At 45.7% G+C, this 26,133-nt stretch overlaps 1 protein-coding gene across 3 annotated transcripts in view; it reads left to right on the forward strand.

Moving 5' to 3' along the window:
• The window catches only part of foxp4 (forkhead box P4), an 86,407-nt gene that overhangs the window by 51,453 nt on the left and 8,821 nt on the right, over positions 1–26,133 (forward strand). For 2 of the 3 annotated variants that reach the window (XM_052076862.1, XM_052076864.1), the window contains 8 exons: positions 7,695–7,817; positions 11,210–11,344; positions 16,890–17,028; positions 18,988–19,189; positions 20,313–20,411; positions 21,468–21,566; positions 24,484–24,571; positions 25,773–25,856. In XM_052076862.1, coding sequence (XP_051932822.1) covers positions 7,695–7,817; positions 11,210–11,344; positions 16,890–17,028; positions 18,988–19,189; positions 20,313–20,411; positions 21,468–21,566; positions 24,484–24,571; positions 25,773–25,856 — 969 coding nt within the window. The remainder of the gene's footprint in view (positions 1–7,694; positions 7,818–11,209; positions 11,345–16,889; positions 17,029–18,987; positions 19,190–20,312; positions 20,412–21,467; positions 21,567–24,483; positions 24,572–25,772; positions 25,857–26,133) is intronic. The other variant, XM_052076863.1, reaches the window with a different exon arrangement.

A 26,133-nucleotide genomic window follows, 5' to 3' on the forward strand; every position in this document is an offset into this window, starting at 1 on the left:
AACAACTCGAATACTCACCCACCCCCCCGACTCCGTCAGACCCCCCCACCCCCATTCCCCACCCATTCACCATCACATTTCTCGTCTTTTTCTTCATTTTGTAATGGAAGGGAGGGTCTGGACGGCAAGTGAAAGAAACTCCGAAAGATTGTATCTACTCTATGATTGGTTGTTCTGAGATGGTCTTTTGTGTTTGACTGCTTGTGTGAGATAATATCGGTCCACTCGGTGCGCGCGCGTGTGTCACTGTCTCGTGTCACATCCGGGAGAAACTTGACAATAGCTTACGTCTCTCGACAGGCAATTGCTGGAACAATTGATGGCGTCCAGTGGAAGCGCAATACAAGTACAATAGTGTGATTTCATGTTTGAAGGTGATAAAATAAATCAATCATGGAAAGAGATGCATTTGTATCATCATTCAGTGCAATGTATGGTGATGCAATTCCGAAATCACGTCGACCCGCCTCGTTTTGGTGTGTCGAAGCACCATGTTGAGTTCTGTTCAAATATACCGTGAGAGTAAAGCACGATCGTAAACACCCGAAAGCATTCCGATGCTCTGCAACATATCATGTCGTTGACGTTGCACTTCGGCGTCACGGTTATCTTAATCGCCGGCGGCATGAGCGGGCGCGAGCCCAATTGGCTGACACGGTAACGATTGCTGCATTAGCCAGCGGGATGCGCGCCTGCCACGCACGCACAATGGCCACGCTTGGCACACGCTCATGTGGCACATATATCGTAGACCCACTTGGAACCGTTCGCCTGGCACACTTAACACGTCGCCGCTTGGCATATGCCCACATACAGATTACCGCACGTGCTTGGCGGAAGCCCATACGTGTGTAATTGAATCGTGAGGTGTCCTGTTTTCATGTATTATCGAGAGGAGCGTGATTAATTAGGAAAAAATGTGAAAAGACTCATTAGAGGAATGTTAATGAGTTGCGCTTTGAAGAGGCCTGGCACCAGCACAGCAGGTTGCAGGGAGAGTCACGTCACGCCCAAAAGCCGAGATTGCACTTGGGCGTGAAACCTTGTTCTGATGCGTCTTGCCGTCTCAGATCATCTGTGCTGTTCCTGGTTTCAACCGCTGCACATGTGAGAGAGACTCAAGCACGCATTGTTTAAAAGTCTTTTTAGTAAGCAACAAAAGTATGTGAAAAGATGAGTGCTTTGCCCCTCAGAGCGGGACTCAAGCAGCCCTTCTTTCCCTTCCCCATTATTTCCTTTTAAAGTGTTTTTCCCAAAGCACTCCTTTTGTCCACTCACTGAAAGTGTTTAGTCGACAGTTTCTCTCATTTGATGTGCGGGGGAATTGCAAGTGTGTGTGTGTGTCGGTGTGCGTCTGTGTCACACAGGCGGGGACAGAACAAAGCTGGGGGTGCGCGGGGTCCTGACAGTTTGTGAAGGGTGTATGGGAAGAGGTTGGGATCGGGCTTGTTTCTGGCCGGCACGGACAAGAAGGTTCTGCTTGTGACCGCTGGAGTGTGAAACTCTTTATTTTGTGATTTGAAACATGAGTGAAATCAATAATGAAATATGGTCAATAAGAGCCACTGCTCACACTTCCCAATGAAGTGGCCCGAGTGTGTGTTTGCGTGTGTGTTTCTGGAAGTGTGTTGTCATTTTTATTCGGAGGCACTGGGGCGTTAGATGGACAGTAGAGGGAGGAGGGACCGGGTAGATTTTCCACTTGAACTTGATGGTCTGTCACTGTTCTCTGAAGTTTCTTTTATTTTCATTTTGTCTGCGCCCTGTCGAGGAGAATATTTGACGTGAGTGTGTGTCTACATGCACACGGTCACAGTGAACAGTGCACCCCCCCCCCTCCCGACCCCCACCCCAGCTCACTAATACGTCAATGGAGCCCCGAGTCCGAGTTCCCAGCAAACTGTCGTCCAGCGTTGCTCTTCTGCACACCCGCCGCCCCCCCCTCCATCCGCTCACCCATGTGATCCACTCATCCGCCATCCTCCGAGTTCTTCAGAGGCCCGCCGATGGAGACCCTTTCACTTCATACAGACAGATGCAGCATGCGGTATTTTACGATGACGATGTGAAAACTCGGTCATAACTCACATGTCATCTTGTTACACGTAACCGCCACCTCGGAGCAATATGCCAATTCAAGAGAAGTATCGCTGAAGCGCCAACGTGAGACGTCCACGTGAGTTGTTCGTGTCCATCTGAGGGAAAGGAGGCGAGATGAGCGGAACATCCCCCGACTCCGCTCACCTTTCCTTTCCTCATCACCAAGGAAAGTGCACCCCCCCCCCCCCGAACCCCACTGTGGATTAATGAGGAGGAGTACTCACCGCACACAATGGAAGCCATTTTAATTCCAGTAGTGGTCTGACCCAGAGCTCCAAACACTCTTTACACAGTGGGGACTCCTTCACTTTTTTTTTTTCTCGTCTCCATCGCCTTCCTACTTCAGTCCTCTCTCGTGGAGCCCACTTACTTTTGAAAAGCCTGCCAGCCCTCCACGCCCTCCTCTTATTACTTGGCAAGAGGAAGAGACGGACGGGTTGTTTACCTGGGGAAGGATACCTTTTGTACAAATAAGTCCGAGTTCAAGAAGAAACACGGCGCAGAGGAGACTTGATTTAGAATGGAGGAGCCGCCTTTTAAGTGTCCCTTCAGTGGCAGAGGAAGATTATGCACCAATGTAAAAAAAAAAAAAAAAGCACAAGTTTCCATGTTGTGTGCACGGGCACATCAATGTTTGTGTGTGACAGGGAGAGGGGAGAGGTGGTAATGTTCAGTGACAGGGATAAACAGCACTGCTTTTTGCTCCTACCAGGGGAGCAAGCAAGGGATGAGTGGGGGGGGGGGGGGATGTCAGCCTCTCTCCTCCTCCTCCTCCTCCCTTGTCATTTTTTTCAATTATCCCTCTCTCCTGTGCGTCCCCGTAGACCCAGAGGCAAGGTGCACATCATTTAGACTGAGAGCCCGTTTAGATGCTGATGATGGCAGCTCTTCTTCTTCTTTCTCTCAGCTCCGCATGCGCACAGACACATGCGTGCCAGTTTGGGCTTGACTCAGATTGTGTAGTCGATATTCATCGTCTTTATCTTGTTCGTATTCCTTCTCTTTGCAGTTGTAACAGCTTCCACTCTTTCCACTCATCGTTTGGGGCTCTGTTTCCGCGGACGGGCGCATGTGCTCTTCATTTTCATGCCGCGGCAAATCGAGTGTTCCGTTTTGGGGAATTTGGCAGACCGTGCTCCGCAGTGCTGGGTATTCCGGTGGATTGAGCGCACTTCAGTCAGTCAGTCAATCCGTCATGCTTCCGTCATGTAGGCCGAGCGCCTTACCTGCGCTGAATTTAAACGGAACGAGAGGAGCCGTCTCAATTGGTCGGGAATCTGTTCACTCCCACGACGGCGCAGATACCCCATCTACAAAAATGCTAAAAGAAAGAAAGCTTCAGCCATGCACGCAGTTCCACTTCACTTTTTGCGCCGGGTACGAAAATGAGGTCCTTAAAGTGTGTCTCTAATTTTTTTTTCATCAATTCGTCAAGAGAAACATTCAAGTTGTTCACACTGAACTAATGGAGCCGTGTCTTTCTACACCTTGCTTTGCGGAAACATAAAAGGGCCTTTCCTAAACCTTTCCTGCTACGTTAGAATTATAAATTAGCTTAGCACCTCAGCCACACAGGTTTTGGATCTCGGCCCTGCGTTCTCTGTTGAGTTTGCAGGTTCTCTCCATGTTTGTTTTGGCAAATGGATGGATTGCTGGAAAGTGAATCCTTTCATGAAATAAATAGAGTGTTGGATTCAACTGGTATGGACCAATTTTGACAGAGTTAAGCGTCGGCCTTTTGTTGATACAAGAGACCACGATGAAAGGTGAAGATGGTAGCCAAAGTTCAGCCCTGCCTCGGAGATAATGCAGTCACTTAAGCAGTATGTCTGGATAGATAAACATGGAGCCTGGTCCCTCTCCAAGGCACTGGTTTAATATCAGATAGTCCTTCTCACCATCTTCTGAGGTTTCATCCGAGATGTGAGGTGGGGCTTTCCCTCATTCTTCTTTGAATGGAAAGTCATCAAGGGAAAAGAGGAGAGAGGGATGGATCCCTCATTGAAATGCAAGTTACATCCCCCCTTTCTCTTCTCTCCTCTGGGGACTCCCTGCCTTTCTCCTCCTTCTATTTCCCATCTTTCAGACGCTCCCTCTCTTCCTTTGTTAATCAGTTAAACTCCCTCTTCAAACAACCCCTCTAATTACTCCTCCACTCTCTGTAAACGACAGGGCTGTCTCTCGCATCTCGTTTCCATCGCTCCCTGCCCCCCTAACCCACCCGCCCACCCCCCCGCTCCCGCACTCCGTGGCAGGGGTTGACCTCTGTCAGCCACCAGTCGGCCCTCGGCGGTGTGCTCCTGTGCACGTGGATGACTGATTCCTGCATGTTAATGAAAGGAGTAATGCATTGCGTTAGGATGTAATATTATTGGATCTCAATGTTGGTGATGAATATGGTCTGGTTGAGCAGTCACATGATTGAAATTTGGGACAAAAAGCTTGTCTCTCAAATCTCCTCAAATATCAGGATAAAAATGGTGAGGTGGCACTTTCTTCACCGAGTCCCCGTTGGCCACACTTTATTAGGGATTTCTTAATTTTTCACACGGTGACGTCCTCATTTTCTCCCTCTGCCACCCAGCCCCACCTTTCTGGCACTAATCTACACACACATCTCCCTCTTTTAAATTAACATGCAACAAGAAAAAAAAGGGAGCAACAGAAGGGGGGAAAAAAATGAAATGCATTTAATAAATGGCTGACTTTAAATCGCCCAGCTTTTCAGCCTCTCCCCTATTCAACACCCCAATGAAAGGCGAGAAATCATTCACTGGGAGAGACAAAGCCGAATGAAAATATAATTCTGCATTGTGAGGCGCTTTTGTCCCGACCCGTCAAATCGTTAATGGCAGGGCTTTTGTTTTGTGTCGTCGCTTACCGCCTGGCGGTGTCATATGGCGGTGGCATCGCCTGCCCCCATAATAACCACGCTTTGTGATATTAGATTATAGGGGCAATTAATGGCATCAAACCTTAACTACTCTGCATTCAGCTTGTCACACGCATGCATTCAGCCTCCCGTACATCCTCACACATAAGTTCCATATCTCGGCACTTGAGTCCATAGGGCGCATTAGCCGACATGTGGAAAGGTGCTATAACTCCAATAATTATTATGCCTCTGACTTGCAAATGCCAATGGCGGTGTGTATAAAATAGAACGTAGGAGTTGTCAACATGGAAGAATGGGATGCACAAGAGCAATTAATTACAGCTTTTCATTTGGCAGCCTTGAATGACAAGGCCCGGAGGAGGGGGGCACGCTGGCATGATGCCAAGTGGTGGGCAACATCGCTCCCACCTTGCTCATCCCCCCCCCCTCTCTTGCCCCTTTTCCTTTACCAACCGCCACGGCCCCGCCCCCCCCTCATTAATGCCGCCTGAGCTCAATCACATATTTTGTAACACAGCTTATTCATGCTTATGCCAAGTTGACTTCAGTGCGGCATGTCGCGGAGCATTTCAAAGTCCAGATTTCACTGAATTAATTTCCCGTTTGCCGATTTTGCTTCGATCTTTAGAATGTAAACTTCATCATAAGGACCAGATCTTCCCCCAAAAAATTGTGAAAAGGCTTTTGTTACAACGAATCGTGGAAAACGAACTGCCATGGCGACTTTGTTTATAAACAAAATGTACAGCGCGGGATTCCCCGTTACCGAGCAACGCTACTGATCGAATTGTCCATTATTGTACTGTACTTCCGCAGACACGACGCGGAGCATGCGGTCTGAAAACATGTGTGATAAACGGAAGCAAATCTTTCTAAAGGGAGTCTCCCAGACGAAGCTCAGCCGAGACTACGAATTAGCAAAATGAACAATTTCCACAATCATTCGTAATGGCAACAAAATCATGGCAGATTTCAAATAAGCAGACATTAGGAAACGTGACCATGTCTTCATGACTTCTAAAATGAAACGGGGTGAACAGGTAGTGCAAAGAAAAAATTCTGAATTAATTTAGAAAAAAGACAATGGCAGTATAAATAATCTCTTCCAGGGTCAAACTGCTGCCATCTTTGCTAATTGTGCAGACAATACTTTAACAGTCTAATCTCCCATGCAAATGTTAAAAGACATTAACTGCTGGAAGGGTTAAATGTTAAAAAAAAGCACAAACGCAGAATATCTCTCCTTTTCTGTAACTCCAATGCCACATCTCACTTTGCGGGAGCCCATAATTTTCGGATTATTCTCTAAAAAGCGGCTCTTCACACTTCCCCCTCGTAACTTCCCATAGCATTCTCGTGGCCGATGAGCAGTTTGACCGTGATGGTGACAAATTGTTCTACGCGGAGTGGATGTAGATAAATGGCCAGTTTGTGAGGTGATAAGTCATGCTTGTATTTCTCCATTAAAGCGCCATCACTGCTGAACAGGCAGGATTATTTGTATTGCGAAGACAGTATAGTTTATTGACGTGTAGGCAGTGAAGGAAGCGCGATTCATCCCTCAGCCTGTTAGGAGCGACACTATATCCACTCTGGCAGTCGCACCCTCACTGCCTGTCTCATTATATATCTGTTATCTGCTTGGTCTTTATTTCCCTTAATTGTTTCCTCTTTCATTGTCTTTTAATTTAATATGTAAATCTGTTTTCAAACACATTAATTTAGCATATATGACCAGCCCTTATGTCTCACTGTCTGAATTGTGTGATTAGTATGCTTTGGGTTGTGTTGTTTGGAATCAGATTAGCTTCTCTGCCTATCTCGGCGAACAACTTCTCTCTTTGCTGTGTCTTTGCTTGCCTGCCGCATGCTCTGATGAGATAAACATCTCCCGGTGACAACTGAGATGTTGGATGTCTCTCCTTAGCCAGGCTTGAACATGCGGGAAGTAAATTGCAGGCAACCATAATCATGTGTTTATGGAGGGAGATAAGATGTTTAAGATGTATTTATTATTTTTTAGATAAAGATTGCCTATCAGGGCTTGTGTATCTGCTGCTGTCCCATAAATTGTCTCAATTATTTTCAACAATGCCAGCGCAGTGAAGGAATGGTCCAACAAAATAGATATGAAGTGATGTCTTTATTGTTCTTTGTGTGATGTTGATCTATAGCGAACCAATTATTTTATCTTTCTCATTTTCAAATATTTATTTTATATTTATTCCGAAGTGCTGATTCACCTGTCAGATTACTCCGTATAGATAAACGTGGTTCAGGGTCCTTTGTAATCTTGTTTTTGGCTCACTCGCTGACTAGCATAGGACATTGTTTTCATTAGCATTTTGGGGCAGTTGGGGCCTAGCAACGAAGTCTAAATTGTTTTGTCTAAAAAGTTGTGAAACAAATGGTTTCTGGGGGGGAGGGGTGTGTCTGTGTGTGCTATTTTTAACATTGACATTAAAAGATTCATTACAGGTAATAGGACTACGTTAGTTAAAACTTTAAGTACATTTTGGGCATAGCTAGCTGGCTAGCTAGCTAGCTAGCTAGGCAGGCAGACAGACAGACGGACAGAGCCTTAAGACAGAGGATTAAGGACGACACTGTTCTCATACAACTCTCAAGCTTTCATGGTGTTTTCCTACTTTTGCCAGTACATTTTTGAATGTATTTGTGTTGCCTCTGCTTTATGCAGGTCCCTGTATCCATGGCTATGATGAGCCCCCAGATGATCACTCCCCAGCAGATGCAACAGATCCTGTCACCCCCTCAGCTCCAGGCCCTGCTGCAGCAACAGCAGGCGCTCATGCTTCAGCAGGTGAAACACACGCGCACCTGAGCACACCATCTCACACACACACGCACGCACGCACGCACACACACACACACAGATGGTGTTGTGTGTGGTTGGACTCACTCCGACACGAACGTGTTTAGATGTGTCTGAAGTTTCATTGTGCGATGACACAGACTAGGTGTGTCTGTATCTCATTTGATGTTGTGAGATCATGAAGGTAAACAAAGGCAAAATTGTGACTCACGCACACATTTTTTTTTAAAGTTCATCCCCTTTAACGTTATTACTACTGTGCTCGGTTGTTGTTATAAGCATGGCCTCGCCTGAAAGCACAAACATACATGAACGATTCACAGGCTTTTAGGAAGGGTTCAGGTATTTGGTTGCCATGCTAACAGCCAACAAACAAATAAACACTGCTCATCTACAAAAGAGCTGCCAATATTCAGACACAGACACACACTCTTGCTGACATGTGAAAGACACCTGGAGTAAAGATTCAGAGTTGTTTGTACAAAAGCACAATGCATCACCAAAAAAAAAAAAAAATCCAAATACTTAAAAGCACATGTACAGTACGTACATGATCGCTGCATTTTGCTGACATCATTTATGATGCTAGGTTTTTGTGTGACTTAAGTTAGATTTTCCTCAACTTTTTTTTTTTTCAAAACCTAAGCGAGTCCTTCACAGTAGTGTGTTTCATCTGCATCATTTTCGGCCATCCGTCCCTCCGTTGTCTAATCCGCTTATCCTCACGAGGGTCGCCAATGAATAAGAACACAAAGCTATCGCAACATCTATCATAAAGGACATCTACAAATTCACATGCTTTGTGAACGAAAGGGTGGCTAAGAACCTCCTGGCCTCCTCTACGACACAGAAGTCCGACTAATAAAACCACTGAGTTTAACATCATTCTCCCAGTTAATTAACGACGGCACAGACTTGCTTCAAGTCTCAATCTGCCAGCCAGCACTTTTGCACGGGCCGACACAGACACGTACAGAATGAGACAATCAGCTGACATATCACTCAGCAGAGCATTAAATTTCTTCACCCCTTGGCAATACAGCATTGTAAAAAAAACAGCGTTGGTAAGGTTTACGGTCCACTACCACATAATATTTGTGTGTATGTGTGTGTAAGTTAACCTTTCAATTTCCTTTAACCTTTACTAATGCTACGGCCGCTTTTCCTTTCCCATATACTGAACTGGTTTGTTCACTCCGGCAAGGTCATGGTAATAGGCTGAAGAGGTGAGTGCCTCACTTCCATACTCTTTAATGCATAGAGCCACTGAATCAAATCATTAAAAGACCTTAATTATCACTTAATTATTCCCTCAACTCGCCACTCTGCAGACGAGTGTGCGTGCGCGTGCTTGCCTCTGCATTTGCATGTGTGACGAGGAGGGGGGATCAGGACTAGTGAGGCAGAAAAGAGATATTAACCCCGCCTAAGGAACAATAAAAGGTAGATGGGGAAGAAAGAAGGCAAAGAAAAGTACTGCGTCTTCCATTAAAACAAATTAAAGATAAGAAAGTGCGTCATTGTTGAAATGCAAAGTAAATTATGCCAAATTCAAGCTATGGGCCGGGATAAGATTGAAGCTGGAAATGTAAAATGGCGTATGGCACAAAGGGAGAAGGAGCATTACGCTGCTCAGTTAGGATGTTCACTGGTGTCTAGCCGGCCCGATCGCGGGTCCGCCGGATGAGAGACCGCGGCAACTGCGGCTCCGTGAAGCCATTCGCTTCTGAGAAGCCTCTTTGAACATTTGATGCGCCATGAAACAAAGACAAACTGCGGAGGTGCACACGTTCAGGGGGGTTCATCTCAAGAGGATAACCTCCCAGGCACACATGCGCACTTCAGCTCACACTGTGGTCAGAGATTGTAATCTTAATGGAGCGGCCTGCCGAAATGACTGATTACCAACACAAATGCACGGACAGGCTGTGGTCAGTCAGGAGAGACAATGCTTTGGGTGTTTGTAATGTGCGTGTTTTTTAAATGAAAGAATGATCCCAGCCGAGGGGCCCGTGGTGGTTCACAGAGCTGACTTTTGTGCAGCTGGTGTGAGTTCATGTCCCACTCGGTCGTACGGATGTTTGCCGTGGGCTCCATAATAAATCGATGTTCCTTTCTGGTGACTTTTGTAGGGATGTATGGATTTATGGGTGCGCGGGCCCATTGCTCGCACCGTGGTGTCGCGGTTGTGTTGTTGGTGAAAAAGGGACCCCAGGCACAAGTAAATGTCCCACTTAAAGGTTTTTTTATTTGCATTACTTATGCATTAACCCTTTCATGCACCCTGTAACCCGATAACATGATCCGCTGTCTGAAAGGGTTAAATTCAAGAAGTGTCATTTAACGCGATGTACATGAGAACAATTTCAGAATATTGGAAAAGAAGATAAAAGGACCGTGTCTTTGAAGTAGTGACGGTCCAGGTAGTGCAAAAGACAAATATGTGCAGAATATAATAAGCAAAGAGGCTATTTGACTATTCAAGTATTGCAGGTTGCAGTAATATAGCGCAGTGTAAAACTTCAGATGAACCGGAAAACAAAAGCTGATATATTGCACAGTGTGGTCAACATTATGACATCATGTTTTTCTAATTACGTGTGGGTGCAATCTTTTTTTATTTTTTTATTTTGTCGTTCTGGCTGTGACACTCTTGTTGCAAGTACGAAAAGTGCATGTTGTGGATGTGTGCTGTGTCCGATAACATTCTTGCGCCTCAGTCACACATACAGTATGAAGCAATTGTCCAAATCGTTTCCCCATCCAAAGAATGCACTTTCAATTTCATTAGCTCAGCGAATAGCCACAGCCACACTCCCTATTTCTCCAAAGGCGACACAACCGTCGAATGGAAGTATAGGAACTTGAAGCACAGCGCTTATGTCATCGTGTGGCGCAAGTCCTACTTGTGGCTCTCAGCGGTGTCAGCTGGGATTGACTACAGCCCCCTGCGGTGATCTCATGAATAAGTGGTGTAGATAATGACTATCTGTGTGTAATTCCCTCCGAGGGATGTGGTCCTTCTCGGTGTCGTAGACCCTCTGGATGTATGTAAAAAAAAATGAGAGACATCTGCCACCCGCATATCATTTTGCGACGTGTGTGCAGGCGCATTTTCTGTTGCAGCCTGATCCTCGGATGCAGCATTTAATTGCTTGCCATGGCTTTGACACACATAATTGCCTTGCAACGAGTCAGCACGCGTCATTTCATAGTCGCTTCATCGTATTCTTCGATTGGCTGCCATGGCTCCTCGTATGCGGTTTGTCAATGGACCGCGCGCTGCCATAATAATTAATGTTGGCAACAATCGGCATGCCGATGATTCTCCTGACGCCGAGTTTTGATTCGCTCATGTTTCCTTCCTCACCTCCTTGCAGCTACAGGAGTACTACAAGAAACAGCAGGAGCAGTTGCACCTGCAGCTTCTGACTCAGCAACAGCAGCAGCAGCAGCAACAACAACAGCAGCAGCAGCAACAGCAGCAACAGGCCGGAAAGCAAGCAGCAAAAGAGGTGAACATAACGTGCATCCTCAGTCAGTTCAAGCACACTTTGAAATATACAAGTGCCCTTAAAAGCAAAAAAAAAAAGGCTGACAAGAGAGCTTGCAGGAGGAAAAAAAAGATCCATCAAGTGTCCAATGTATTGACTGTGCGGTAGGTTACATATGTTGGCCGTCTTCTTCATCTTTCCCAGTCTTCCTTTGTGGTTTGCGGTCAGCTCATCTCAAGACAAGCATTAGCGAGCGCACACTGTCATTTTCTCCACAAGCCTGCCATGTCGAAGCAGTGTAGGAGTGCGGTGCCAAGCCAGTCGCTACCTTGCCAAAGCCCTCATTTACATGTCTTCAACTGTGGGCCCGAGGTGAAATCTCCGTGTAGGAGGGGTCTTCCTCTCTTTTAATTGTCAATTAACCCCGCCAAGCGCCGGAGGCCTCTCCTTGCTTTTCCTCCCTCTTTATTTTCCTACGTAGGTAGACGTAGAGAAAATATAAACGGGCTGCTTTTAAGCACAGCTGCAAATCACTTCGGAAGGATCATGTCACAGCCCAATCAAAAAGGATTCGTCTCCCTGGGACCAAATGTGTGTAACCTGTGTAGGATTGATTGTCCTTCTGTGCTGTTTGTCTATTTTTGCAGGTGTAATACTGATGAGAATGTGCCAAACATTTTTGAGAGGAAAATGATACATAGAAGCCAAAATGCTTCGACTGAACTCTTGCCACATACCTCATATGCTCCTTAGACCTTTTTTTTCTCTCTCTCTTTTTGTCATACTATTCCATTTATCATATACCAGAAGAGCACCAGTGGCTGCAAAAAGGAAAAATATGATCAGGATCGTCATAAAAGATGTAGCTTTTTCAAAAATGGGAACGTGATGCATTCATGCTTGTTCTAGCTGCTCGGTCTAATAAGCTACGTTGGCAATAAGTCCGTAATGATCATACCAGAAGAGTAACAGAATGCGCATCGGAAAGTATTCACCAACCAAGCCGTAATCTTCCCTCTGTGTCATCATAGTTCATTGAAGTTATGGTTTTAATATTTCTAGCTGTGGTTAACGTCTTTTAATATACATGACCTCTTCCAAGCATTTCTTCATTTCCCCAGACAAGTAGAGAGCACATTTTACTGTTCGCTGGTTTAATATTTACAGCGGTGGATTTTTACACTTAAATTAAAATTGTACATGCCACTAAATAATGTAAAAATGTTGTATGATAGCAAAAATGTATGTGGATTATGGGGAGATTAATGCCTTTATTAAGCCCTTAAACCCCCCCCCCCCCCCTTCCCCCATGCACTTTACACCCTTCTAAACATTTGTTACACTTAATAAATTGAAGGTGCATTGACGCACTAGGATTGTACCTTTAGGATACAATGCGACATAGCAATATAGTTAAGGTAAGCCATTTTAAACTAAAAAGAAAAACTACAACAAAGTAATCGAGCAGACATTTGATTGTCTTTGTGTGCGTCGGGAGGCGGAGTGCATTCTGCTCACATTAATTTCTGAACATAGCCCATCATGAGCAGCTCGTGCGTCAGCTGTTTCTTGTACTACAAATGGCACATTTGAACAACATTGTGAGTTTCTAGATGGGCTGAGTTAAATAGCGCACTCGGATCATATTTTGGGGGCAACTTCCTATTATATAATTCATTTATTTGTAAAACAAAAGTCCCCTCAACAAAAATCATACCGACTTTGAATGAAGAATAATAACAAGAAAACCCACAAAATAGCAAGAGATTAAATCTCAAATGAAAACCCTGCGATAGAGTGAACCCGCAATAACCTAACCATGAAGTAGCGAGGGAACACTGTATTGACCTTTGCAGGTGTTTTTGGACTCGGAAATATCAGAAGAAACAAGCATTTGGAGAACACGCTAATTACACGCATGAAGGAGCTCTGATTTAAACCCTGAAAATCAGAACTGTAAAGTAGCATGCAAACCACATGTTCATCACGCTGTCTCTGAACCCGTTCAATTTAATCTAACAAGCAACTAAGAACAAGCAGCAATAAGGCACAAATTAACCTGAGACGTTCTGTCAAAACCACAAGGCGGCTCTCCCTACATTCCGTCTCTTTTCCCAGAGGGCCCGAACCAGTTCACCTCACCTCGCCAGTAAAAACCCCCTCGCCAACAGCAGCTCACCACGTCGAGCGTGACCAAAGCAAAGCAGTTGTGGTCGCCTGCCATGTTTGAGAGGGGTCCGAATTGCTCTTGCATTCTCCCCCCCTCCTCCTCGCCTCTGCCCCAGTTTTCAGGTTTTTTTGTTGTCCTGTAACAACTAGACAAGTGCAATCGTTGGTCATACAGCTACACGTAGACGGTTGATGTGTGGTGGGTCACTGCACAAATGCATACACTTGATGGGGCGGGTGGGTGTGGGTGGGGTGCGGGGGGGGGGGGGGGTCGATATGGCTTCCAGCAGAGTCCCATTCAGGTTATATGTATTGAGCTAGTTGTTGCAAGTAACAACTAGCTCAATACATAAGTAATGTTATAAGTAATTTTCGGATCGCGGCATACGCGGAAACGTGAAATCTTTTTAAAGGCTAACAAGATGACAGTAGGAGTCAGAGAAGTGCGAGCAGGAGGAGGGTAAAACCTTTAATCACCACAGAGAGTTTTGCGCTCAAGTGCCGATCACTTCTTGACCTTTTCCCCCATTTTCTGCAATCCTTTCTGTGCATGGAAGTGGTGCATTCCAAGACGATGAAAGTGTCAGTGTTTTTTTTTTTTTTTTTTTTTTTTTGTGCGCACATTTGGGACCGGTCAGGAGTCAGCTTAATGAAGTGACTCTGAGCATCGCAGGAGATGTGTGCAAGTGTGTGTCTGTCGGTGACTGTCCATTTCGTGTGTGTGTGTCTGTGTGTGTGTGTGTGACTGGCAGGCTCAGACAGTGTGTGATGTGCTCATAAATCACACTGACAGCCTGTTACAGCGCTAGCTTTGGCCACTCAGCCACAGCTAATGTAAACAGAACACAGACACACACACACAAATGCACACACGCTTTAAAGAAGGACATATCTCAGGAGAGAATGAGGGACAGGGGTGGGGGGGCAGAGGAGCAAATGAAATGGACAGACGTGAAAGAAAAAGATGGGCAGCAGGGCTAGACAGTGAAGAAAGGAGCAGAAAAGTTAGCTTATGGATACAAAAAAAAAAACAAAAGCCACCATCAAATATAGGAAGTAAATGTAAGCCTCTATTCAATTTATTATAAAACAAAGATCTATATGGACACCTCCGTGCTTTCTTCCAGCGGTACTTCTTGGGGGTGAACGGCGGCAGGGGGTTGCCTTAATTGTATGTAATTTTTAATGATGATTAACTCTGTCATGCACAGTTAGGATTGCAAAGGAGCGTAAAATTCAGAGGATTTCTGGAAGCCTTCCAAAATCCTTCCATGGGCAGTTGTTTAGTGAGGGATTTTTTGGGAATCTTTCCAAGTTTGACACATCCCCTATGATGCTGCATGCTTTTTTGGGGGGGGGGGGGGGGCAAATTACTTTGCCATAAGAGATATGAAAGACTTCACTGTGCAATATAAGAATTCAAAAGAATTTGAATATCTATTCAAAAATATATTTATATAAATGTAAGCTGAGCTCACAGTACCTGTCGTGAAGAGAAAACGCTTTGCACATTGTTGAGCACATCTGCTTCACCAAAATGAGATGCGTAGCCTATTACCGTTTTGTTTTTTTTTAGTTGCTAAATGATCATGTAGTGAATGCCGCGGAGTGCAGAGCAGTTCACGTTTCCTGTTGTCCTTCCACTTACCGAGTGCAGCCCTTCACATACAGTCAACGTTGCCACCACGCATTCTCTCCCCAGGCTCCAGTCTGAAAGGAAGTGACCTAGCTGCCCTTCCTGTGAGTTGGTCTCTGTTCAAAGGGTTCCATGCTGCCAACTCACTCTCTGTCTCTCCCTCACGCCCCCCCCCCACCCCCCTCGCACACACACACAATAAGCAGGTCCTCAAGTCCTATTTTTTTTTTTTTCTCCCCACAAGTTATCTGCGAGAGATAAAGCTCATCTCTCTGGGGTTAGCCGACAGGGACTTCAAACAGCTCAGCACAGTCCTGCTCAAGTAGAACCTGGGAGAGCAGGAAAAAGCGCATTTATCACAGTAACACGTACGTGCACGCACGCACGCATGAATACGGCCATTTGATGACAAAAAAAAATCCTTTTCCTGTGATTCGATGGTCCAAACGTCGTGCTGGATTTATTGGGTGTGACGAAAGCCGGGGAAAACAAATGGCTGACAATGTATTGCAGGTGAGACTTTTATATCTAAACTTAAATTGAGAAAATAAGTGGAAATTTCTAAATGTAGTTTTGTGTGCACAGCGCCAGATATAAGTTGTTGTAATTTTCCACTTGTCCAATTGAGGTCAGGGGTCCACACAGCGAGTCCCTCGACTCAAAATTTGTTTGGCACAGTGTTTATACCGGACAGTGTTTACACGGGAAGCCCGTCCTTTTTTCTTTTTCTTTCTTGATTTTTCCACAATGTGCTTTGTGCCAAGTATAATTCCATTCTTAGGAATAACTTTTGAAATCGTTATCAGAAACACAATAAAAAAAATATTTATAAAGCCATCTCTCTTCAAAGGTTGTTTTTGACCAGTGTAGGTGAACCACCATTGAAGATACAGAAAAGCAAAACAAACGCAAGTAAAACATGAAACCGAGAACCTACTTCAACTTTGATAATGAATGACAATGCATATGATAATGCCGGTATCTTATTGTATTCAAATTTACTGCGCAACCTTCTCCATACATTCTTTTTAATGTACCTGACATTAGCCCTTTTTTGGAAGCAAAACCACACATTCAGAGTACACAGTGGTTTAGCACGTCCGGCTCGCAGTGCAGAGGTGCACGGTTCGATTCTGGCTCATGCCTTCCTGTGTGGAGTTTGCATGTTCTCCCCGTGCCTGGGTGGCTTTTCTCTAGGTACTCCAGTTTCCTCCCACATTCCAAAAACATGCATTGTGGGTAAATTGAACACTCTAAATTGTCCCGAGATGTGAGTGTGAACACGATCTCTGTGCGCTCTGCGATTGGCTGCCAACCATTTCGGGGTGTACCCTGTCGACTGCCTGAAGACGGCCGGGATAGGCTGCAGCACACCCGTGATCCTCGTGAGGATAAGTGAATTAGACAATGGATATATTATATTGAACATTTTATATGTCATATATATATATAGGGAGAGAGAGAGAGAGAGAGAGAGAGAAATCATCGTGTCAACTGAGGAGGTTTTGCGCAATTTGAGAGGCATGATTGAAAAAAAAAAAGTATGATCTTACTGTATATCTCAAACAGATCATAGAAATATGACATGACAGGTAAAATCCGTCTTGGCTTATTATTGCTTTCCTTGAATTAAGTCCAAAAAGCAAGGAATTGGAGTTGCCTATTACAACAGAATCACAGTAAAAACCAGACTGACAAGCTATTTCATTTTTTTTTTGCCGCCCCCCCTTACCTCCCCGGCTCCTTTCCCCTGGCGTGCAGCAGCTAGGCAGCAAGCAGCTGGCCTTCCAGCAGCAGCTGATCCAGATGCAGCAGCTTCAACAGCAGCACATCCTCAACCTCCAGAGACAAGGCCTGGTTCCCCTGCAGCCGACCGCCGCCATGCAGTCCCTGCAGCAAGGTATGCGCGCCCTTGTACGCAATCTTACCGTATGCGCAAAAGACGAGCGCAAGGTCACGGCTGCACGCGCATATGCCTCCTGCGCTCAATGCCACATGTGAAGCCTGTTAAGTTAATCAGGCTGTAAAAGTTCAAAGAAAACCCAATTGGCGGGTTTGTGGGAGGTGCGCATTGGGATTCTAGGTAAAATATGCCACCAATTCCCCTGTTGGAGGTGTGCGCACTTGCCATTAAAATTAGCCGCAGTCAAGCATATCATCAAAATCCTATTTTTATACTCCACTGCAGTCCTTTCAATTTGTCTGCCGGGTTTCTTGATAAAAGTTGACTGCTCTGCCCACACTGACCAAGCGTGTGTTCCAGACATTCATTCATTCATCCGTACATTGTTTGTTTAGAAATATTTGCCTTTGACTTGACCCGCATGTTCCCGCTCACATTTTTAATCTTGGAGACAGGAATTGAATGTGAATAAAGAAAATCTGTTCTTATATAGGATTGACAATTCATCGTTTCTCATTCTTATGATATGAAGGACACTTTTGCACTAAAGAGGGTCATTTTTCCGACACTAGACTTTGGTATCGCCCTCTCTTGTGCTCTCGCTCTGTATCCTGCAGTGTGAAAAAGCCGGCCCATTATGATGGCTCAGCCAGGCGTGAACCGGAGCATTCCTCGGACCAGCCATGCCATACGCGCACGCACACACATACACTCATACGCAGAAATACTTGCGCACAGATGCACATAATTAAACCCGCACACACAACAACACAAATGAACACACTAGTGGACTGCCTCAAAAAGGCTGTTGTGTCCGGGGTGACGAGAGATCACCCCCGAAAAGCTGTAATAAGATTGAGAAGCCGCTCGGCATGGCTCATGGGTGTAAATTATACAATAAATACGCTGAAAGACATTGCGGTTAAGCCAGATAGGTCCTCAGCAATCGACACAGAGATTTTCCGAGAATGTCTCACTCGCAAATAAATGTCATTAAAATAATACGTTCTCTTTGTCATTGCGGAAACCTTGAGAAAAATGTCTGCCCGTTTGATCCATCTCAAATTTATTCTATTTATCTACAGATGTGTTTAGAACTCAGCGGCGAATGTGTTAACGTGCTCTTCACTCATCAGTTGGTCACTGGAGCGTTTTCTGTTTTCATAAAGTGGTTGTTTAAAGTTTGGGTCCAGGCCGGTAAGTTAAACAGGAGGAAACGCTCCACATTTTTACAGTGAGGGTGTATCCATGGATCGATCAGGTTTCGTGGGTAATAAGTGCACACGCAGAGGACTTTATACCAACAAGAGGCCTCATTCCTCAACAGTGAGAACTTTTGTTTTGGCGGCACCACTGGAGAATGCCGTCAAAAGCAGACATAATATTTGTATTGCTGCAAGGTCGCTGGATGTGGATGTGTGCACACGTACGGCTGCGTGCAAAAGTCAGCGTGCGCGGAAATCCATTGGAGTGGACTGTGGCATTTTAGGCATCTTTCTTGCTTTGAAATTGGAGCAGAAATCACAAAGCTGCGCTCATAAAGTGTTACCCTGACCCAGTTGAGACAAATCGTGCCGGCGACAGCCGCAGCAGTGCTGCTCCACTGACGGAATTGCCATTAGTGTTTGGAATGCATGTATGAATTAGCTTTTGGGTAGCTTCAGCTGGTGCTATTGTCCTCTTGCAGTAAATCTCAGGGGCTTGAGCCGTTGCATTGTGATTTTAATGAGTAGAAATTAGAAAAGGCGCTCTCTCTCTCTCTCTCTCTCTCTCTCTCTCTCTCTCTCTCTCTCTCTCTCTCTCTCTCTCTCTCTCTCTCAACAATATTGAATTAACCACGTTTCTTCTCAATTTAGGTCTCATAAGCATATATTACCGTTACGTTACATTCCCCTCATTGTGATCATCTTTCATCCGTCCACTTTTTGGCAAACTGACGGCGTCTCTGTTCCGCAGCGATGTGTCCGTCGGACCTCCAGCAGCTGTGGAAGGAGGTGTCGGGTGTGCCGGGCAGCGACGAGGCCTTGAAACAAGCCGAGGGCCTGGACTTGAGTACCAACAGCTCTAATTCTACCTCAGCCTTCCCCAAAGCGGCCAGCGCCCACATGCCACTGCACAGCCTGCCCAATGGACAGAGCCACACCCCAAAGAGAGACAGGTACCTGTACTGATCGTGTCAACCAGTCACAACATTAGGTACACCGCACACTCTTATGCAATTTAATGCAACAATAGTTTCTGAAAATGTCTGCCCCAAAAAAAAAAAAAAATGAGGACATTTTCGTAGAACTTAAATAAATACAGCAGGACTGCAAAAAAAAAAATACCGGGAATGTTATGTCCTTTTATTGTTGTTGTTTTTTTAATATATGGAATATAAGTCTAGTGTAAGGGGAAAAAAAGCACACTTCGCATAAACTTAGTAAACGTCAATTCTCAATCAACTGACCTTTCTTCTCTCGTAGCTGTAGATGTACAGCAATACAAAAAAATACACTTAATATGAACCCTGTAAAGCTCATGTTTGATACGAATTGACAAAGATGAACACAAATGAAAATTTAGCTCTGTAAAAAAAGACAATTGTACAATGTCATTTCAGTAATGTCAGTTTTTTTTAATGAAGCATTTTTCTTTTTGTTTTTTAAGCTTGAGTTACTCGCTCGTTGTCATTAACTATAATAACCTCGGCACGTATGCGATTGTGCTTTGCGTCGGCGGAGGTAATGCATCTCACTTTGACTGACAGCGTCAAGGCGGTATTCATTTCACAACATCTTGATTATTGCGGTTTTAGTCATAGCGACGCCGCCCGAAATTAGATTTGGTGGGTGTACCGAATGTCGTGGCTGGTGGTTAGTGTCCTTCCACTGTGTGACCTGTCGTCTTTCTAATTCGCACGCTCCCTACATTTCAATTTCCTGCCTTCCTTTTCACTTTTTAGCCCTTCGTCCCTTGCGACACATGCAACAATCGCACGCAACACACCACACGGCACCAGTGTGTTAAGTCATTTGATAGAGAGTGTGGCTTGAGTTATGTATGCACCGCCAGTATGCTGTCAACCACATGCTAATATGACATATCGGAGAGGATGAACAGAAGGAAGAAAGAGGGTGGTTAAGTTTAAAGATTGAGATGGATCTAATTCTCCTGGCAGTGTGTTGAATGAAGGAGTAGAAGCGCACCACACACGCTCCAGACAATATGTATACATTCTATTGAGGCGATGTGGTCCCGTGGCTGTACTAGCTGCTCATGGGCTTGTCTCCATTTTTAAGAGCCAGACTGTTTGAGTGGATATCCTCCTTCACCAAGGCAGACAGTGGCGATGACCATGCGCCCCCATACTCCAAAGGCAGCCAACCCCCTACCAGCCAGTGAGTAGCACACACACTCATATATACGCACACACACACACACGGGCGGCTCCTAGCAAGTCACTTTGGATGGTGGTCCAAGAGTGATTGCGATAAGCAAGGAAATGCCATCATTGTCTCCAAACAGTGGCTGCAGAAGCAAGGCAGTATTTGTGAGTTAGCCTGCTAAGCTAATGCATGGCTGATGTGGAGGAAAATGTGGTTGCCAGCAGTTTGTCACGGCTGCTGTCTGAGCAGCTTCTGAGTTGACTCAACCACAGCCAACACACACACGCACATACACACACGCACGCGCTGGCCCAAGCCCAGCATGCACATGAGATCAGGAGGAGGTGAAAAAGAAAAATGGCAGAAGGAGTGAGACATGTTTCCATCTGCAAAACAAATGTTTTTTGTTAGACGACCTTATGATGTTGATTTGGTCGGATCCTCATTCCAGGGCTCGCTCCCCCACACGTGCACAGTCATGTACCTATATGCGGAGACAACTGTTGCCAGAGAAAGTGTAGATCCACATCTGTTACTGGACCTGCCACACACCCAGACACGCACACACATTGTACTCATACAGTATATACTGTTTGTTTTACCAAGAGCACAAGCCAAGCTGGCCCAGTTACAGTAAGCACTCGCTCACCAGAATAACCATCGTCTGAGGGCGGCCGCTGCTAATCAGTCTTGGAAAGAGTCGGGGCTGCGCCGTCAAAACCTGAAACACAAGAACCGACAGCAAAATGAATACACACACGTGCGCCACATGCACGCCAAGGACAAGAAGACAGGTCATTGAAAATGTGCTACTGAGGTTGCTGGAGTGATCCCCTTCTTCGCCTGGCTTCTGTAACTGACCCCACTCTGCTCTATCATCCTTTCGCTGCACTTGGCTTGGAGAGCGGCGCGAGCTAACCACACTCAGATGGCCGTGTTGTTGCTACCGCTGCAAACAGTTATTCATGTGCGCGATTGTGCGGTCGATTGACACTTTGCTGCTCTCTAGTCTTGCTTTTATGGAGCGCATATTGTGTCGCAAGCCCTAAACGATCTCTCCACTTGCAGTCACGAGGAGCACGCCGGCTCCCATCCTCTCTACGGACACGGGGAGTGTAAGTGGCCCGGCTGTGAAGCACTGTGCGAGGACATGGGGCAGTTCATCAAGTGAGTGTTTTAGATTGTTCTCCTTCGCCCATATTTCGCAGTACAGTGCCGATCGGTGTTGATTTAAGCGAACAGGCACTGACGTGTTCTTGGTTGTTATCCGACAGTTTGGCAGCCGCTCGCTTCTTTTCTCATGAACCGCAAACTTTGTTCTAAAGCCACATCAAAATAGTCTTCGATTCCGTCTTGAATTGTAACACGTTGCCTGTCATTTAAAAGGCTCAGGGACCCAATTTCATCCATGTATTAAAAGAAACATGACATCTTATCTGATTGAGATCACTTGTTGGAAGATGAAGTAAAACCCCAGTGTAATGTCGAATGTCTTTCACACCCGCCACTGATGTCTTTTAGCACCACCCGAAGTCTTCAGTTGCCGTCGGTTGCATCACGTTCGGTGCTCGTCTAACACAGCTATACGTGTGTATACATTGACACCATTAACCCCTCACTCAACTACGTTTCTATTCATGGGGGAAAAAAGACGTCCATGAAAATCTGTAGTGTGTAGCAATGCAGTTCCCGGGATTTTTTAAAATGCCTTTCCAGGTCCACATAAGCACAGTTGGGCTGGTGTTGGTGTCACTGTTGGAGAAGATGGCAATTCCATTTTTTTTTAATGCTACAACTTGTGATCATGTTTCACATTAAAGTTGGAATATGTTTTCTGACCACAAAAAAATATCAGTGGAGGCCATGGCAGACAAATCAAAACCCAACAAATACCTGTATGTGGAAAAATGTGTGATTGTGTGATTTTAAAGTATCCCCCCCACCCACCACCCTAAAAAAAAAGTTACTTTTTGAATTGAATTTACATTAAATGCTGCTGACACAAAATGATATTGTCGCAATGAAAGACTTTGCACAGATACCATCTTCTGACTGGATCGGTGATTTTTTTTATCGGTTTTCTTAACTCATTCAGTCCCAAAGACGTTTTTAAACGTCTTTTCAGACTTGGTCCAGAATTGGCTGGTACTGAATCAGTTTAAACTTGCTGATCATGATCGGCTCCAAAAGGCTGATTGTGTGAATCTTATTGCAGATTCACAGTGCGGGTAATGTGAATGTGATTGGCCGCTTTAGCAAAACCTTTCATGAATAGTAGCAGTAGTGCGAATGCTTGTCTCTCAACATTAACGCAATTAGCTCAAGCTGTTTTGACTCTCCAACTCCAGCCAAAATTTCATTCTTCATCAGTGTTGTATTCCAGGCCTTCCTGTCCACATCTTTGTTGGTTGTTAATAGACAATATGAAGTCAATTGAGGATGCTGAGTCTGGCCTTGACACACTGTTACTTCCCCCCTCCGTCAAACTCACACACGCAGTGGACTTCCCGTCGCACTGTGGCAGCAAACAACAGCCTCGAAATCTCTTAACAAAGCCCCCAAAACAAACTCAGTCTTTTTTTTTTATGGAACTATTAGGTTATTTGAATAGGCGGGAGGGATATTAATGAGCCAAGGTGATGAAATCGGCCTTATCGTGAAAGTGCGCTCGGTGATTGTGATGGCATCGGACAAGCAGATCAAAGCTCGCAGGCAGGCTGGGAAAGTTTGGAGAGGAAAGCTGTTGTTTGGTGTCTCGTTTCACGTAGCCTCAGGCAGATGGAAGGCAAGTGGAGGGGGGGGCGAGTGAAAGTGTGCAAGAGAAAGAGCTGAAGATGAGAAAAAAGAGGCGGTGACAGATAATGCCCGTAAGTCCAACAACGCTCCCCCCTTCCAGCCAGCCTTTGTCATCACCCCATGAGGGTAGCGGCAAGAGCAGAGGCGGAAGACGTTCCACTATTTCAGCCTTTCTTGCCCACCCTGCCTTGCCCCCCCCCCCCCCCCCCTTGTCAAAGTCTTCTGGTATAACATTCAGGCTGTGGTTGATGGGCCGGGGTATGATGTGGGTTAAAGTCTTGTCTGCCAGCAGTCGGAGGAGTAAACAGAGCCTCATTGTGGGCCACATCCAAGGAGAAAACCTGCTACTGTTTATGTCCCGTGGACAGACAGAAGGGAGTTTTTTTTCGGGTTGGATTGAGAGTGAATCATTGGCATTTAGGGAGATGTGGGAGGGGGAGAGTGGACGGAAGAGTGAGGAGAGTAAAAAAAGGGGGGAGAAAAGTGAGATCATGTTTTTGTTATTATTATCGTGCACTTGTGTTGAGCCTTGGATTAGCCATGCCATGACATCATTGTTTTTGTTTCATTTCAAGCCTCACTCTGATATTGCCTAACTTTCCGAAGACTAAGTCAGAGACTCACGCAGCAGCCCCCCCCCCCCCCCCCACACACACACACACGGGTGTGCGATCTCACATGCAACTTTCCTTTGCTCCAAAACAGTGAGAAAAGCGCTTCCTTCGGATTAACGCCACATGATATCATAAAAAGTCCCCCTGGCGCACGGGCACGCACACTTTAGGGATATGCACCGGCACAAACACGCAGTGGGCAGGCGGCAGCAACCTGTGAATAACCTTGGTGATGACAGAGGAGAGAAAGGGGATGGAGGAAGGCAGACAGGGAGGGGTGCGGTGGGAAAGATCAGAAGGTCCCTGCAGGTCCTCCCACAGCGGAGGAAACAAACAGCACCGGCACGCAGTCACATCCCAACGCATATTCATATGAAGCGGAGTGATGTTTAGCAAGAAGCGCGTCTGAAGATAAGCTTTTGGCCGATAACGCATGAGCTCATATCCAGGTGGTTGTCTTGGAACACGGCTCACTTAGCACCAGTGAAGTATACGCACACACAACACAGCTGCTGCGTCCTTCACCAGACAAAATAAACCCATGAGTGCATTTCTGAGACGGTTCGTAACTCTCGGCAAAATAAAGCGCGATAGCTCTCCAACGTCATCACCAATGAAGAGTGACTTTTGCTTCCGTTCCAGAAATGACTTAACCCCCGTCCGCTTTTCTTTAGGCACTTGAACAACGAGCACGCCCTAGATGACCGCAGCACTGCTCAGTGCCGAGTCCAGATGCAGGTGGTTCAGCAACTGGAGATACAGGTGGGGCCGCTCGCACGCGCACGCTTAATTGCAAACCGCTTTCCAAACGGAGGCCCGACCCGACTCTTTTCAAGCCCCGTCCGCGACGCTTACTCGTCGGAGGATGAGGAGCCCTGTTTATGGAGAGCAGTGGAGCTTGTAATTTAAAAGGAGCAGTCGGCGGGGGAAGCTGCCATCGCCGCTCCAATTATAAAGCTGCTCTGGTCAACGGCGAGAGCGAGCAAGGCGAGGAAGAAAAAGAAGGGGGGCGGGGGGGGGCATGGGCAAGAAAGCAAAGGGCCGTGTCGCATGTCCTTTCTCCGCCCCAAAATGGTTCACTCATGCCACTCTCTTGACACATCTGAATGCTCAAGCAAAGGCTGATATTTACGCTCGCGACTTGCCGTTATTATTTTTATTATTCCCAAAACAGATGCAAATTATGATGACATTTCACTTCATGCAAAGACACCGCTAACACATTTTAATCGGCCTACATTTCACCAAACCTGTTTTGCTTTTTCACAAAATTGCTACTAAAAGTGGCGAACGTGTCATTCAAAACATTTTTTGGCAATAAATTATTGCGCTCGACGTGACTGCATTTGACCAAAAGAAAATGGTGCCACACACACACTCTCGGTAAACATTCTTTCTTTGAGACGCTGAGACCTCCACCAGGGAATACAAAGTGACAGAGGAGCAGTCGGTGTCACATCACATTGAAATGTCCATCTTTATCTGACCGACATGCCACTTCATCCCTCAACAGTCACACACACACACACACACACACACACACACACACACACACACACACACGCGCGCACACACGCATGCTTTGAGGCAATGTTTACATTGTTAATATTCGCACGTCATGGCGGTGTATGTGTGTTTTAATTGTGCGAAAAGTACATTAGGAAGCTGTACTCGCACGCTCGCACGCTCGCACACACACAGACACACACACACATGCACAAATACACACCCACAGAAAGGATAGCCACAGGCTATAATGAACCCCATTTCAAGGCAGTCAACAATGTCAAAAGGGAACAAGTGTTTCTGCAGGCTCATGTGAATGTGAGAGAGTGCTGCGGGTGCTCTCGTGCTTCTCTCTCTTCCCAGGGTCTACTTATACTCGTAAAACTGCGTCAATACAGCTCTGTATTTAACTACGAGGGAGATAAAAGTGCATAACCTGCATCCTGTTTTCTTCCAGCTGGCAAAAGAGAGCGAGCGACTCCAAGCCATGATGACCCACCTGCACATGCGCCCCTCAGAGCCAAAGCCCTTTAACCAACCTGTGAGTTCACACGAGCACTCTCGTATAATCGCGATGACGTTGTCCTTCACCACCTTTCATTTTCGATGACGCTTGGGGAGGATACCGAACGCTGTATGTGATGTGTAGCTTACCATCTGCACCCTCTATTGACCAGAGAGGGTTAATGTTGGCTCAGCTACATCTCAAATTTTTTTTAACCTAAATGGGGTTCTTCATTATTTTTATGCACTATTTAATTTAAGAGTAACAATTCTCATCTATTCTGAGACAGAAATACCAAAGCAGGTTGATGAGG

The sequence above is a fragment of the Hippocampus zosterae genome, chromosome 9 (assembly GCF_025434085.1).
Source record: "Hippocampus zosterae strain Florida chromosome 9, ASM2543408v3, whole genome shotgun sequence".
Lineage (NCBI taxonomy): Eukaryota > Metazoa > Chordata > Actinopteri > Syngnathiformes > Syngnathidae > Hippocampus > Hippocampus zosterae.